Source organism: Lontra canadensis, unplaced genomic scaffold, assembly GCF_010015895.1.
Source record: "Lontra canadensis isolate GAN:19392208 unplaced genomic scaffold, GSC_riverotter_1.0 scaffold136, whole genome shotgun sequence".
In the NCBI taxonomy this organism is placed as follows: Eukaryota; Metazoa; Chordata; class Mammalia; order Carnivora; family Mustelidae; genus Lontra; species Lontra canadensis.
Genome location: NW_022631130.1, coordinates 3,265,161 through 3,280,306, shown reverse-complemented (window position 1 = coordinate 3,280,306; position 15,146 = coordinate 3,265,161). Strand labels below are relative to the sequence as shown.

The 15,146-nt window shown below is 37.3% G+C and overlaps 1 protein-coding gene across 2 annotated transcripts in view; it reads left to right on the top strand.

The window, feature by feature from the left end:
• PLEKHB2 (pleckstrin homology domain containing B2) overlaps positions 1-15,146 on the top strand; it is a 52,125-nt gene that overhangs the window by 23,449 nt on the left and 13,530 nt on the right. The window contains exons 5-6 of one of the 2 annotated variants that reach the window (XM_032843127.1): positions 6,811-6,850; positions 8,305-8,394. In XM_032843127.1, coding sequence (XP_032699018.1) covers positions 6,811-6,850; positions 8,305-8,394 — 130 coding nt within the window. The remainder of the gene's footprint in view (positions 1-6,810; positions 6,851-8,304; positions 8,395-15,146) is intronic. The other variant, XM_032843128.1, reaches the window with a different exon arrangement.

The following is a 15,146-nucleotide window of genomic DNA, read 5'->3' as shown; positions in this document are numbered from 1 at the left end:
AATACACTGTACCTGGGGGAGAGAGTGTCTTAAGCAGACTCTGTGCTGAGCATGGAGCCCTAAATGGAGTTTGATCTCATGGTCCTGAGACTAACAGCTGAATACTCAACTAACTACACCATCCAGGCACCCCAAGACCTTATTTCTAAACAAGTCAAAGGTACTAGAGATTAGGACTTCAGCTTATTTTTTGGCAGGGGACAGAATTCAACCTATAACTGAGACCTTTGAGTAAAAATGGTAAAATGAAGGGGAAATTTTTTAGCGGTAACAGACAAAGAAGTTCAGCTTCAAGCACCAACTGTGAAGAGTGATGGCCAAAGAAAGAAATTTTTGTTGAAAGAAAGATTTTGTTGAGATGTTTCATTGTTTTTATCTCCAGCTGCCAGAAGTAGTAGCAGGAGGAGTTAATTTAAGTCTTGCGAAGTTTCAGTAATACTCTGCAGTTTGGAAGGATGTTGATTAAAAGAGTAAGCTTTTTGGGAAAGCTAAGGAAAAACCCTTGAGAATATGATATCCCTGGTACCTCAGTGGAGAGTGGAAGGTTCCCACCAGGGTTTACTTATCATTCCAGCCCTGGAAGATTTCAAAGCTCACAGTAGAAGAATAATTCTTTGGCTGATGAAGTGAACCCTAGCATGAGACATTCAAAAGAATATGCTCAGAAGAGTGTAGAGGCCAGATTTTTCAGAAAGGACTTACTCGGTGTCAAAAGAAATTTTCTTCTCTCCCACCATTGTTTGCTCTGATTACAGAAAAGCAGTTGAGGGTAATACCTAGTCATCACACTGTTACTGGAGTGGAGTGAGGTGGTGTTATCAATAGACATCAGATTAAGTAGGAAGGGTATCAAGAAGAAATAACACATACTGTATGAGAGCGAATAGAAGTTTTAGGTGTCATTTCCCATGTTAAACATGAGTAAGATGCAAAGAAACGGTGTGGCAAATACACTGTAAAGGAGAAATAAAAAGGAAAATGTAAACCTCAGAAAAAGCTCCTCATCTGTAGGAAAATAAAACCCACGAAACAGAATTGAATTTTCCAAGAATGCTTTCCTGGCTGCCATATTTAAAATTATAACCCCCCCTTACATCATACACATATACACATATACTTACAATCAAACTAGCTATTTTTTTATCCTGTTTGTCTCTTTTTATTAGAATATAAACTGGCTGAGAGAGGGAATTTATGTTTCTTCTGTGCCTTTTTGCATCTGAGTAGCCAAGAAGGTCTGTCATGGGGCGTATCTGCTGTTCATTTTATTATCTTAAGGGGCGCAAATCTCCCTTCCCTGGGGTACAAGCCCAACTAAAAAATGAATCATTGGCATGAAGGAAAGACTTGGGAATACTCTCAGGGAAAGTTGGGTGAAAAGATTAAACAATTTAGAGAAAAGATCAGAATTACGTTAGAAAGACTTAAAGAGTTTATCAGAAAGATTATTGATGTCTGGAAAGTACAGAACCCAAGAAGGTAGTTAGAAATTCAGTGCAAGAAAAACTTGCTGAAATAGTAGAACTGAATTAGACCATAAGAGACTCTCCTACCTGATAATATTAAATCCATATACAGTATATGAACAATCCAATAGGATACCCTTTAGCAAAATGAATGACAATAGTAAGCCACTTATAAATCTGTTGGGGGAATTTTGCAACTTAACCGCATTTATTAGAAAACCAGAATGTTTGAAAATAGCTTAGCTTGAAAATAACTTTACAAAGCTTTTAACTCAAAGAGGTAGTAAAATGACTATCCTTCTAGATAGATAGATTCTAGATAGATAGATTCTAGATAGAGAATCATTAAGAAAGGTGAGGGTATGAGGGAGGGAGAACAGAAAATTTGCGAGATTTAAGATTTAGGTATCTAGTTTTTGTGACCCTATATGGGCAGTTAGTAGGAATAGAATGTGTTACAACTTTTTCCCAGGGTCGTTTGGCAGTGCCCACTGAAATATGTTTATAGTTCTTGACCTAGCAGTTTCACTCTTGGAATTTGTCCTATAGAAATGTTTACATAAGGGTGCAAAGGTAATAAGGATGTTAACAGTAGCATAGTTTTCATGTGTGACGAATCCACAACTAACATACTCAGCAGTGACAGGCTGGAAGCTTTCCCACCAAGATCAGGAATAAGACAAGGATTACTCCACTCTTACTATTTCTGTTCTACTACACTTTGGTTTTAACCAAATTAGTTAGTCAAGGAAGGAAAATAAAAGGCATCTAAATTGGAAAGGAAGAACTAAAATTATCTCTGTTATGGATGATTTGATCTTCTATATAGAAAACCCTAAATAAAGAAGGATGCCTGTGTGACTCAGTCAGTTAAGCCTTTGCTTTCGGCTCAGGTCATGATGCCAGGGTCCTGAGATTGAGTCCCACATCAGGCTCCTTGCTCAGCGGGGAGCCTGCTTCTCCCTCTGCCTGCTGTTCTCTCTGCTTGCGCTCATGCTCTCTCTCTCTCTGACAAATAAATAAAATCTTAAAGACTCCACCAAAAAATTGTTAGACCTAATAATTGAGTTCAGTAAAATTCTAGGATATAAATCCATCATACAAACATCACTTGCACTTCTTTATACTATCTGAAACTATCTGAAAGGAACTATCTGAAAAAGAAAATCTTATTTGTAATAGCACTAAAAATAATGAAATACTTAAGAATGAACTTAACCAAGGAGATGAAAGATCTGTACACTGAAAATTATAAGACATTGATGAAAGAAATTGAAGATGACACAGACAAATGGAAAGATATCCTGTGTTCATGGATTGGAAGAATTAATATCATTAGAATGTTCTTACTACCCAAAACCATCTGTAAATTCATTGTAGTTACTATCAGTTTCACTGACATTTTTCAAGTACAAATAACAATCCTAAAATTCAAGGGGAACCACAAAAGACCTTGAATAGCCAAAGAAAGAACAAATCTGGACACATCATAATTCCTGATTTCAGACTTTATTACAGAACTATAGTAATCAAAACAATGTGGTATTGGCATAAACATAGACACATAGACCAATGGAATAGATTAAGAGCCCAGAAATAAATGCATGTATATATAGTCAATAACATATTTTTTTTAAGTTTATTTATTATCTATTTAAGTAATTTCTACACTTAGTGAGTGTGTGGCTCAAACTCATGACCCTGAGATCAAGAGTCCTGTGTTCTTCTGACTGAGCCAGTCAGCTGAATGGTCAATAATTTTTGATGGAGGAACAAAGAATGCTCAATGGGGAAAGGACAGTTTTTCTTCAGTAAATGGTGCTGTGAGGACTGGATAATCCTATGTAAAAGAATGAAATGGGAATGCTATCTTAGATCACTCACACAGATTAATTCAAAATGGATTAAAAACTTAGATATAAGACCTTAAACTGTTAAATTACTAGAAGAAAACAGGGAAAAAGCTCCTTGTCTTTTTTTTTTTTTTTTTTTTTAATTCTTATAAGTTAACATATAGTGCTACATCAGTTTCTGGTGTACAATACAGTGATCCAGCAATTCTGTACATTACAGGGTGTTCATTGTGATAAGTTGTACTCTTAGTCCTCTTCACCAATATAACCTGTCCCTGCCACTCACCTCCTTTCTAGCAGCCATCCATTTATTCTCCATAGTTGAGACTCTGCTTTTTGGTTTGTGTTTGTTTGTCTCTCTTTTTTCCTTTATTCATTCCTTTTGTTTCTCAAATTCCACAAATGAGTGAAATCATATGGTATTTGTCTTTCTCTGACTGGCTTATTTCGATTAGCATAATACTCTCTAGCTCCATTCATATTGTTGGAAATGGCAAGCTCCCATTCTTCTTTATGGCTAAATATTATTCCATTGTGTGTGTACATGTGTATATATGTGTGTATATACACATGTGTCTGTATACACACATACATGTATATATGCATACACATATACACATGTGTACACACACACACACACACATAGCACTTCTTTATCCATTAATCTACTGATGGACACTTGTGCTGCTGTTTGACCACTGTAAATAATGCTGCAGTAAACATAGGGGTGCATGTATCTCTTCAAATTAGTGTTTTCATATTCTTTGGGTAAATATTCAGTAGTACAATTGCTAGATCATAGGGGAGTTCCATTTTTAATTTTTTAAGGAACCTCCATACTGTTTACCATAGTGGCTGCACCATTTGCATTCCCACCTACAGTGCAAGGAAGGTTTCTTTTACTCCACATCTTTGTTAACACTTTGATGTGTTGTTGATTTTAGTTATTCTGACAGGTATGAGGTGATATCTCATTGTAGTTTTGATTTGCATTTCCGTGATGATGGGTGATGTTGAATATCTTTTCATGTGTCTGTTGGCCATCTGGATTTCTCCTTGGAGAAATGTTTGTTCGTGTCTTCTTCCCTATTTTAGTTGGATTATTTGCTTTATGGGTGTGAGTTTTATTAAGTTCTTTATATATTTTGTTTTGGATACTAACCTTTATCAGGTATGCCATTTGCAAATATCTTCTCCCATTCAGTAGGTTGCCTTTTAGTTTTGTTGGTTGTTTCCTTTGTTGCGGGGAAGCTTTTTACTTTGATGTAGTGCCAATTGTTTATTTTTACTTTTGTTTCCCCTGCCTCAGGAGATATATCAAGAAAGAAGTTGCTATGGCTGATGTCAGAGAAATTACTGCTTGTGTTCTAGGATTTTTTGGTTTTAGGTCTCATGTTTAGGTCCTTAATCCATTTTGAGTTTATTTTGTTTATGGTGTAAGAAAATCGTAGTTTTGGGAAAAAGCTCTTTAACATTGGTCTTGGCAGTGATTTTTTTTTGTTTGTTTTTAGATGGAACACCAAAAGCACAAACAGCAAAGGCAAAAGTAAACACATGGGACCGCATCAAATTCTAAAGCTTCTGCACAGCAAAGAAACAATCAGAAAAATGAAAAGTCATCCTATGGAATGGGAGGAAAAAATATATTTTTAGTATTTTATATATCAGTGACAGAGCATGGGTGGTAGGGAGGGGCAGAGGGAGAGGGAGAACCAGACTTCCCGCTGAGCAGAGAGCCTGACGGGCTTAACCTTAGGACCCTGAGATCATGACGTGAACTGACTGAGCCACCCAGGTACCCCTGAGAGAAAATATTTGTAAACCTTCTACATGATAAGGGCTTAGTATCCAAAATATATAAGGAGATTGTATAGCTTCATAGCAAAAAAACCTACAGTTTTATTTTAAAATGGGCAAAGGACTTGAATAGATATCTTTCCAAATATATACAAATGGCCAAAAGGAAAAGATGCTCAACATCACTAATCACCAGGGATGCAGATCAAAATCATAATGAGATTACCTCACACCTCCTAGAATGGCTATTAACAAAAGGACAAAAGATAAGCATTGGTGAGGATGTAGATAAGGGAATCTGGTGTATTGTTGGCAGGAATGTAAATTGGTAAAAGCCACTATGGATATGTTATGGTGATTCCTCAAAAAACTAAATGTAGAACCACCATTTAATCTAGCAGTCCCTCTTTGGATATGTCTTGAAGGAAACAAATCATTATCTTGAAGAGATATTTGCACCCACATGTTCAATGCAGCATTATTCACAGTATCCAAAACATGAAACAACCTAAGCAGTTGTTGAAGGATGAAAGGACAAAGAAAATGTGACACACACACACAGACGCAGAATTCAGTCATGAAAAAAAAGAAGGAAATCCCCCCCCCTTTTTTAAAAGATTTTATTTATTTATTTGACAGAGAGAGATGACAAGTAGGCAGAGAGGCAGGCAAAGAGAGGAAGGGAAGCAGGCTCCCTGCTGAGCAGAGAGCCCGATGCAGGACTCGATCCCAGGACCCTGAGATCATGACCTGAGCTGAAGGCAGAGGCTTTAACCCACTGAGCCACCCAGGCACCCTGAAATCCTCCCTTTTGCAACATCTTGGGTGGACCTTGAGGGCATTTTGCTAAGTGAAGTAAGCCAAACAGAGAAATATTTTATGTTCTCACTTACTGGTAGAATCTTAAAAAGTCAGATTCCTAGAAATAGATAGTGGAATGAATGGTCAGGGGATATTAGATGTTGGTTGAACGGTACAAACTTTCAACTATGTGATGAATAAGTTTTGGGCATCTAATTATATAGTTTGGTGATTATAATAAATACTTTATTATATACTTGAACAAGTTACGAAGTAAATTTAAAATGTTATCACCAGAAAAAATAGAAAAGCAGCTATGTGAGGGAGTGAAGGTGTTAATCTTAACTGTGGTAATCATTTATATATATATATAATATAGTGGTAATCATTTTGATATATATATACACACATAATATATATTCAGATCACCACATTATTTATATACCTTAAACTTATATGACATGTGCCAGTTTCTCAAGCAGGCATTATTTTCAATTACAGAAAACCTGACAATCTAAATCTCACATCATGGAACATTATGTAGCCATTAAAAAACAAATGCACATCTGTGTGTGACATGAATTGATAAAGCAAATTGCAGTATAGTAAGCATGGTGCATTTTATATTTACTAAAGAGTAAAGCAAAAACTGTGTAGTAATAGGGCATGCTTTAAATATATAGTGTATGTACCATAGATAAATATTTTTTGTATATTATGTATTTCTTGTGCATGTTTGAAATGCTTTGATTGAGTGGGGTCTTGGGGTAAGGGCTGAAGACCTATTCTTGAAACAAGCTTTTCCAGAAATTTTTATGCCAACACAGGTGTGAGAATCCTTGAAATAGATGTTGGATTGCCTTGAATAAAACATCCCTTTTTCTTTTCTTTAGGGCCTGGAAATTTACACTCCAGGATTCCAGAACAAATACAGTAAGTTGCTAATGGCAGTCACCAGTAACATTTTCACCTAGTTTGCTGTAACAAATGGGAGGGTAGGGGATTAAGAAAGGGGAATGGAGATGGGTGTCTTGGCCATCCAGTGATGGCTGAGTAGTCATAGCTGGGTGGGGCACCTTTCGCTGATATGAGAGCAAGCTAGATTTTGTCAAACCTTTTAAGCAGGAAGAGCCCCTCTGAATATAGGCAGCACTGGTTCCAGTGTTACCTTCCAGAAACGACTGTATCTCAGAAAGTTTTGCAACACTTTGAGTTCTGTGATTTACAGGGATGGCTCAGAAGGACAACAGAGTCCCTTCTAGGCATAACATCTCAGCCTTGTGAAACAAGCATTTTTGGGACTTGTACTTAATTCCAGTTCTGCTTCTGAGGTTGCTGAAACAGTTAAACCCCATTTATAGGTGTTCATAATGCCATGCTTGTTTCTATCAGAGAATCAAGGCAACAACTTTGCACTCAACTTCTGCAGTCAGCATTTTTATTCTTTTTTTTTTTTTTTTTTTTTAAAGATTTTATTTATTTGACAGAGATCACAAGCAGGCAGAGGCAGGCAGAGAGGAAGGGAAGCATAGAGCCCGATGCGGGGCTCGATCTCAGGACCCTGGGATCATGACCTGAGCCGAAAGCAGAGGCTTTAACCCACTGAGCCACTCAGGCACCCCAGCATTTTTATTCTTTAGACAGGATTTTATTTTTTCTTTTATCTCTTTAGGAAGAAAAGAAGGTAGATGAAACTTTTAAAAGATAATTTGTACAGGTGGGAAAAGAAAGTAAAAAAGACTGAATATCCAAATGACTTTGTTTCCTATTCCTGTTAGTCTGACAGTTCTTCCTCTTAAGGCTACTGTGCAACTTCAGTTACCTTTTCTTTCATAAAAATCTTCTTTTTGGCTGAAATTAGTATTAATGATCCATATAGTTGGAAGTAAGATCCTAGATGATTCTTTGTATGGAGTTTTTTTTTAATGAGAGCGTTGATTTTTCTTTTCCCTTGGGAAGTAATTTAACGGAGGATTTTTTTTTAAATGCAAAAAACAGGCTGTGTGTAGAACAACCTCTGACTGCTACATTTCAGACTGTAGGATTTTTATTTAACAAAAGGGTTGTTGAAAGTGGTACAACATTTTTGAAAAGGCCTGGGTGATGTGAGTCTTTCTGGTCTCTTTGGGCAGTGAGGGCTCTGTTCTTGTCACCTGCTGATGGGTGAAGAGGACCTCCTCCTCCCAAATTCGAAGGACACTTAGAGTGCAGGGTTGAAAGGGAGTGGTAGGGAGATACTCCTGTTTACTACTTCTCACAGAGCTGTTTTTTTTTGCTGTTCTGATTTTTAAAAATTTGCTAAATAAAAAGGATACATATACATAGAATTCCAAGAGCCTGCAGTTGCTTTGTGACAGCTCTCTTTCATTCTCTCTCTCCTCTCATAGGCTTATGTTGGCTCAGATGTCCTGTATGATGAGACAGCTGTGGCTTCTTCCCCACCTCCTTACACAGCCTATGCCGCACCAACCCTGGAGGTAGGGAGTAAATCTTGGGATTTCAGAATCCAAGTGAAGGGAAGTTGTGGGTCTCTATGCTACTCTCCTTTTTAAGAAATAAAAAAGAACCTTGAGCCACTATTAGAGAAATTAGAAATGTACTCAGCCCTTTTCTTCTTTAAACTTAAAAAAAAAAAAAAAAAACAGATTATTGGGATGCCTGGGTGGCTCAGTGGGTTAAGCCGCTGCCTTCGGTTCAGGTCATGATCCCAGAGTCCTGGGATCGAGTCCCGCATCGGGCTCCTTGCTCAGCAGGGAACCTGATTCTCTCGCTGCCTCTGCCTGCCTCTCTGCCTGCTTGTGTGTACTCGCTTGCTCTCTTTCTCTGGCAAATAAATAAAATCTTTAAAAAACCCCAAAAAAACAAAAAAAAGACCAGATTATTATTTTTTTTCATAAAATTTATAATCTTTATATTCACATTTTGTTTTAAAGATAGACCTGAAAATGATTCATGTTAATGACAGTTTGGTAATATGATATTGATGATTTATGATTTATACTTAATGAATTAATAAATGAGAATTCAAATACTTGAATTCTCTTTATAATCAGGGAAAAAAGCTTCTTTTATTTTGAAAAAACAAAACCTTAAAAAAAAAAATCACATAACAAATACCTTGGGAGTATCTCCTAGGTAGAAGTGCCAAGTGTTCATTGCTACATATAGAAGTCTCTGTTTGTGGGAGGTACTTCTGTTTTGTTTTGTTTAACTTTTAATTTTGAATAATTATAGATTTATAGGAAGTTGCAAAAATAGTATGTAGAGATCTCATGTATTCTTCACCCAGGTCCCCTCTAGTTGTTACATGTTAGATAAAATCAAAACCAGGAATTTAAAATTGGCACAGTGTTTATGCCTGGTTTTGTGTCATTTTATTGTACGTGTAGATTTGTGTAATCAGCTTCTTAGTCATGATACGATGCTGTTCACAAAATCTTCCTTCTACACTCTTACATAGTCACATCTTCCTTCCCCTTTCCTAACTCCTGTCAGCCACTGATTTGTTCTCTGTTTATGTAATTTTGTCGTTTCCGCAGTGTTACATAAATTGAGTCATTCAGCATGTGATTTTTTTTTTTTTTTTTTTTTTTTGGTATTTCTCACATAGTACAGTGCCCTTGAGAGCCATCCAGATTGTTGCATGTGTACCCCATTAAGTATTGAGGGGCATTGTGCTCGCTTTGGCAGCACATACACTAAAAAAAGTATTGAGGGGCATTTATCTGTTAGGGTTGTTTCAGAGTTCTGTTACCAATAAACCCCCCATGAAGACTCATCATTTACAGGTTTTTGTACAAACATAAGGTTTTATTTCTCTGGAAAAAAGTGCTCCAAAGGGGAATTGCTTATTCTGTTGTATGGTAAATATATGGTTAGTTTTTTAGAAAGCTAGCAAACTACTTTCCAGAATGACTCTACCATTTAACTGACGAGTAATCCAGTTTCTCTGCATCCTTCCCAGCGTTAAGTGTTGTCATTGTTTTTTTAAAATTTTAGCCATTCTAATGGGTGTATAGTGATATTTCATTCTGATCTTAATTTGTGTTTCCCTAATAGTAATGTTGCCATTTTTTATGTTCTTTTTTGCCATCATATATCCTGTTCAGTAAAATGTCACCTCATGTCTTTTGCTTGCTCAGTAGCATGTAGACATCTTAACATGTTGTGCCTTTCACAGTTTTAATTTTCATGCAGTCCGATTGCTCAATTTTTATGGTTCATGGTTTTGTTGTCATGTTTGACGCTTTACCAGACCAGGTTTCCTAAGGTTTTCTCATATGCTATTTTCTGAAAGTTTTATAGTCCCAGGATTTGCATTTAAGTGTTTTCCATTGTGAGCTGATTTTTTAGGTTAAGTTAAGGTTAGGTTAAGTTAAGGTTCATTTTTTTAATATGGATGTCTGATTATTGCACTATAATTTGTTGAAAAGACTTATAGTCCTTCCTAGAATTGCTTTTGTATCTCTGTTAAAAATCAGAAATTTGTGTTTGTCTGTTTCTCAGTTCTTTGTTCAGTTCCATTGATCTATGTGTTTTTCTTCCTCTGACACCACACAGACTTGATTACTGTAGATGTATAAAAAGTCTTGAGATTGGATAAACTGATCCTCCACTTTATTCTTCCTTTTCAGAATTCCCTTAACTGTTCTGGTTACATTCCTTTCCATATGAAGTGTCTAAATCTATAGCAAAGTCTTAATAGATTTTGATAGAAATTGTTTTGAACTTAGGTATCCAGTTTATTGGGGGAGAATTGACATCTTTATTATGTTGAGTTTTCCAATCAATGAATGCATGAAATCTCCAGTGAAACAGTCTGAGCCAGAAGATTTCTTTTTGGGATATTTTAAATTACAAATTCTAATTTCTTAATAGTTGTGGGAATAAATACTTAATAGTGTTCTCTATTTCATATTGAGTGGGTTGTTGTAATTTGTACTTTTTGAGGAATTGGTCCTTTTCATTAAATTGTCTAATTTATGTGTGCAACTCTGTTGTTTATATTTTCTTGGTGGATTAAGTCTATTATAATGTAATGTCCCTTTTTGTTTCTGGTAATTTTGTCTGATGTCTGTTCTGTCTGATATTGATATAACCACTTCTGTTACTTTTTACTGTTTGTATGGTATCTCTTCCCATCTTTTTTCTTTCAAGTTACAGATATCATTATATTTGAAGTGAGTTTCTCATAGGCAGCATATAATTAGGTCATTTCTACCTATATATCTGACAAACCTCTATCTTGTAATTAGTATATTTAGACCATTTACATTTAATGTAATTTTTGATATGTTAGGGTTAAATATGTCATTTTGTTTTTTGTTTTCCTTTGGTTATTTTTTTAAAATTTCTCTATGTTCTTTTTCTTAAGCTTTTTGTGAGTTATTTGAACATGTTTTAAAATTGCATTTTTTAAAAAGATTTATTTATTTTAGAGAGGGGAAGAGTGTGTGAGTGGGGGAGGGGCAGAGGGAGAGAAAGAATCCAAAGCAGATGCTACAGAGAGCAGAGCTGATGTGGGGCTTGATTGCATGACCCTGACATCATGACCTGAGCCCAAACCAAGAGTTGGATGCTTACTTAACCAACTGAGCAACCCATGTGCCTCAAAAATTGCATTTTGATTTATCTGTAATGTTTCTTGATTGTCTCTCTTTGTATTTTTTTTTTAGTCATTGCTTTAGTTATTGTGTTATTCATAAATGTATTTTTCAATGTTAAGTGTTCACATTTCCTTTATATATGAGGACCACATTAGATGGTATTAGAAATTTTGCTTCAGCTGTCAGAGTTGTTAGAAATGTCAAGATGTGAAGATGTACTTCTGTTCTGACTATATTTTCTTATCTCTTGATATTTCAAGATTCTTTTTTTTAATTGTTTTTGTTTAGTGAACTTCCTTTTGCCATTCCTTAGGATAGATTAGCTGGCAAGATTCTTAGTTTTCCTTCATCTGAGAATGTCTTGATTTCTTCTCATTTCTGAAGGATATTTTCACTAGTATAGAATTCTGAGTTGGTATGTCTTTCAACATTTGACAAGTGTGTGGTGTTTCCTTTGGCCTTCAATGTTTCTGAGGACACATCTCTGTCATTTAAATTTTTTTCCCCCCATGTATGTAGTGCATTGTTTATTTCTAGCTTCTTTCTTTGTCCTTAGATTTTTTTTTTTTAAGATTTTATTTATTTGAGAGAATGAGAGAGAGCATGAGAGAGGGGTGAGGATAAGAGGGAGAAGCAGACTCCCTGCTGAGCAGGTAGTTGGATGTGGGACTCCATCCAGGGACTCCGGGATAATGACCTGGGCCGAAGGCAGTTGCTTAACCTACTGAGCCACCCAGGCACCTATCTTTGTCCTTAGTTTTGAGAAGTTTGATTATAATGTGTTTTGGTATGGATTTTGCGGGGGGGTGGGGTATTTTGTTTGGTTCAGTTTATTGAATATGTAGGTTTATGGTTCTTGCTAAATTTGGGAAAATTTAGGCCATCATTTCTGGAATGTTTTTTTAGTCCTACCCCCTCTTTCTTTTGAAACTGATGGCATGGATGTTAGATCCCATATGTCTCAGATTCTTTCATTTTCTTTTCATCAATCTATTTTCTCTCCAATTTATACTCCTGCTTACTGATTCTTTTTCTCTGTCATCTCTATTGTGTTGTTAAGCTCATTCATTGTATTTTTTAATATAATTTTTTCTAAAATTTTTATTTTTTAAATCTTGAAAATACATGAATATGTGTATAAATCTTTATGTTGTTTTTCCTGAGATTTTCTGTTTCTGTGGAGACTTTTTTTTAAAGATTTTATTTATTTATTTCATAGAGACACAGTGAGAGAGGGAACACAGGCAGGGGGGAAGGGCAGAGGGAGAAGCAGGCTCCCGGATGTTCAGGGAGCCTGATGTGTGGCTCAATCACAGGACCCTGGGATCATGACCTGAGCCAAAGGCAACCGCTTAACAGCTGAGCCACGCAGGCGCCCCTGTGGAGACTTTTAAAAAATGTATCTCAGACATGTTCATAATTGCTTCTTGAAATATTTTTATGATAGCTGCTTTAAAAACCTTTCTGGAGGGGCGCCTGGGTAGCTCAGTCACTGCCTTGTCAGGAGGGTTGGGAATTTAGGCCCTCTTCCAGGTCTCTGCTGACACCAGCCTATGTGGGAATTGGAAGGGTCCTCTCTACTGCTCCCCACTAGCTTCCACTGTGATGAGTACTTGCTTGGTCTCATCCCATAGGTCTGGGAGGAGCATCTGGTTTGTGCTGGACAGAAGTGGGAGTTCTGGCTCTCCATCTGGCAGGGATGAAATTCTTAGCTCCCTACTTGGCCTTCTCTGACACAACTTGGGACGGGGCATGTGGGGGGTGGTGCCTAATTACAGCCTGCCAAACATGGAGGTTTACTCTCTCTACTTGGCCTTGCTGGTGGGAGTTGGGGTAGGGCCACAGTTACTTCTGCAGTGTTGGACTGGAGTACAGCAGTTACTGACTAAAAATGGTCTTTCTTGCCAGATTGCCCCTTTCCTCCCAAGGTTTTTTGGGTAGAGAGAGCAAGCTTTTTGGGGGGGGGCTTTATGTTTGTATTTATTGGTTCCTTTCTTTCCTTTAGCTAGTTGAGGATATAGGAGGCAAACAGGAAACCCAGGGAGCTCACCATCTGGCCTTCTTAGAGTTCTGAGGTCCCTAGCCAGTCTGCTACACTCTTGCCATCTTTCAGAGTCCCCTTATGTTTGTTTTAGATACTATGTTCAGGGTTTTCAGTTGTACTTAGGAAGAATAGGGAAAATCTACATCTTTGCTGTCTTCCAGAAGCTTAACTCCCATGTCCTGCTTTTATAAGATGACAGATTTAAACTATGTAGCTATTTGTTTGACAGCAGCATCCTGTTCTCCCTTGTGCCATATAATACTTATCACATGACAACAGTAATGGTAGTTGTCTGTAAGCATATCTGTCTTCTCCTGCCGCCCTGCCGACCCCCCAACCTGTGAGCTCATAAACAAGGCTGGGCCTTTTGTCTCCCGGTTTCCCAGAATATACTAGTCATTCACTTAATCAGTGAAGATGGGTCCGTTGCCTATTTCTCGCAATGCTCATTCATAGACCTGTGCTGCTGGAAGACTGCCAGTCACCTACTGAGGTCTCAAATGTTAGGGTTTTCCCACCCACAAAATTCTAGTCCTTCATTTTCTTCCTGGAATTGCTATGGGGGCTTCTGCTGCTAGGATGGCTTCCTTACCTCTCTCAGCCTTCACAGAATTGAAGTGAGTTAGGGCCTTACTTGGGATTAGGCTTTGGCTTAAGGGAATGTTGGACTGGTTTGATTTTTCTATCTAGACTACTCAGATTTTCTCTGCATTAGCTATATGGCTGTTTTGCTTTTTTATCATTTGTATGTTCACTGGAGTAGCACTTTTTAAAGATTGGGGGGAGTGGGGGCAGAGGTAGAGGGAGAGAGAATCTCAAGCAAACTCTGCACCAAGCATGGAGCCCAGTGTAGGGCTCTATCTCATGACCCTGAGATCATGACCTGATAAAAGAGTTTGGGTGCCTAACCAACTGAGCCATCCTGGCACCCCCCAAGTAGCACTTTTAATTTCCTTCAAGAACTTTTCCTCTGCATTCACAACTTGACTAACTGCATGGTACAAGAGGCTCAGTTTCTGGCCTGTCTTGGTTTTCTACATGCCTTCCTCACTAAGCTTAATCATTTCTAGGTTCTGATTTAGAGAGAGAGACATGCGACTCTTCTTTTCACTTGACCACTTAGAGACCATTGTAGGGTTTCTTTTTTTTTTTTTTTTTTTTAAGATTTTAGTATTTATTTATTTGACAGAGAGAATGAACAAGCAGGGGAGCAGCAGAGGAAGAGGGAGAAATAGGCTTCCTGCTTAGCAGGGACCCTGATGCAGGGCTTTGGGCCCAGGACCCTGGGATCATGAACTGCATCAAAGATGGATGCTTAGCTGAGTCAGCCCAGTGTAGGGTTATTAATTGGCCTTATTTCAATGTTGTTGTGTCTCAGGAAATAGGAAGGCCTGAGAGGGAGAGAGAACTAGTAGGTGGTGGAGCAGTCAGAACATACAAGATTTATTAATTAAGTTTGCCCATTTTATGGGTGGGGTTTGTGGCACCCCAAAATAATAGTAACATCAAAGATCACTGATGACAGATTACTGTAACAAATATAATAATAATGAAAAAGTTTGAAATTTTGTGAGAATTT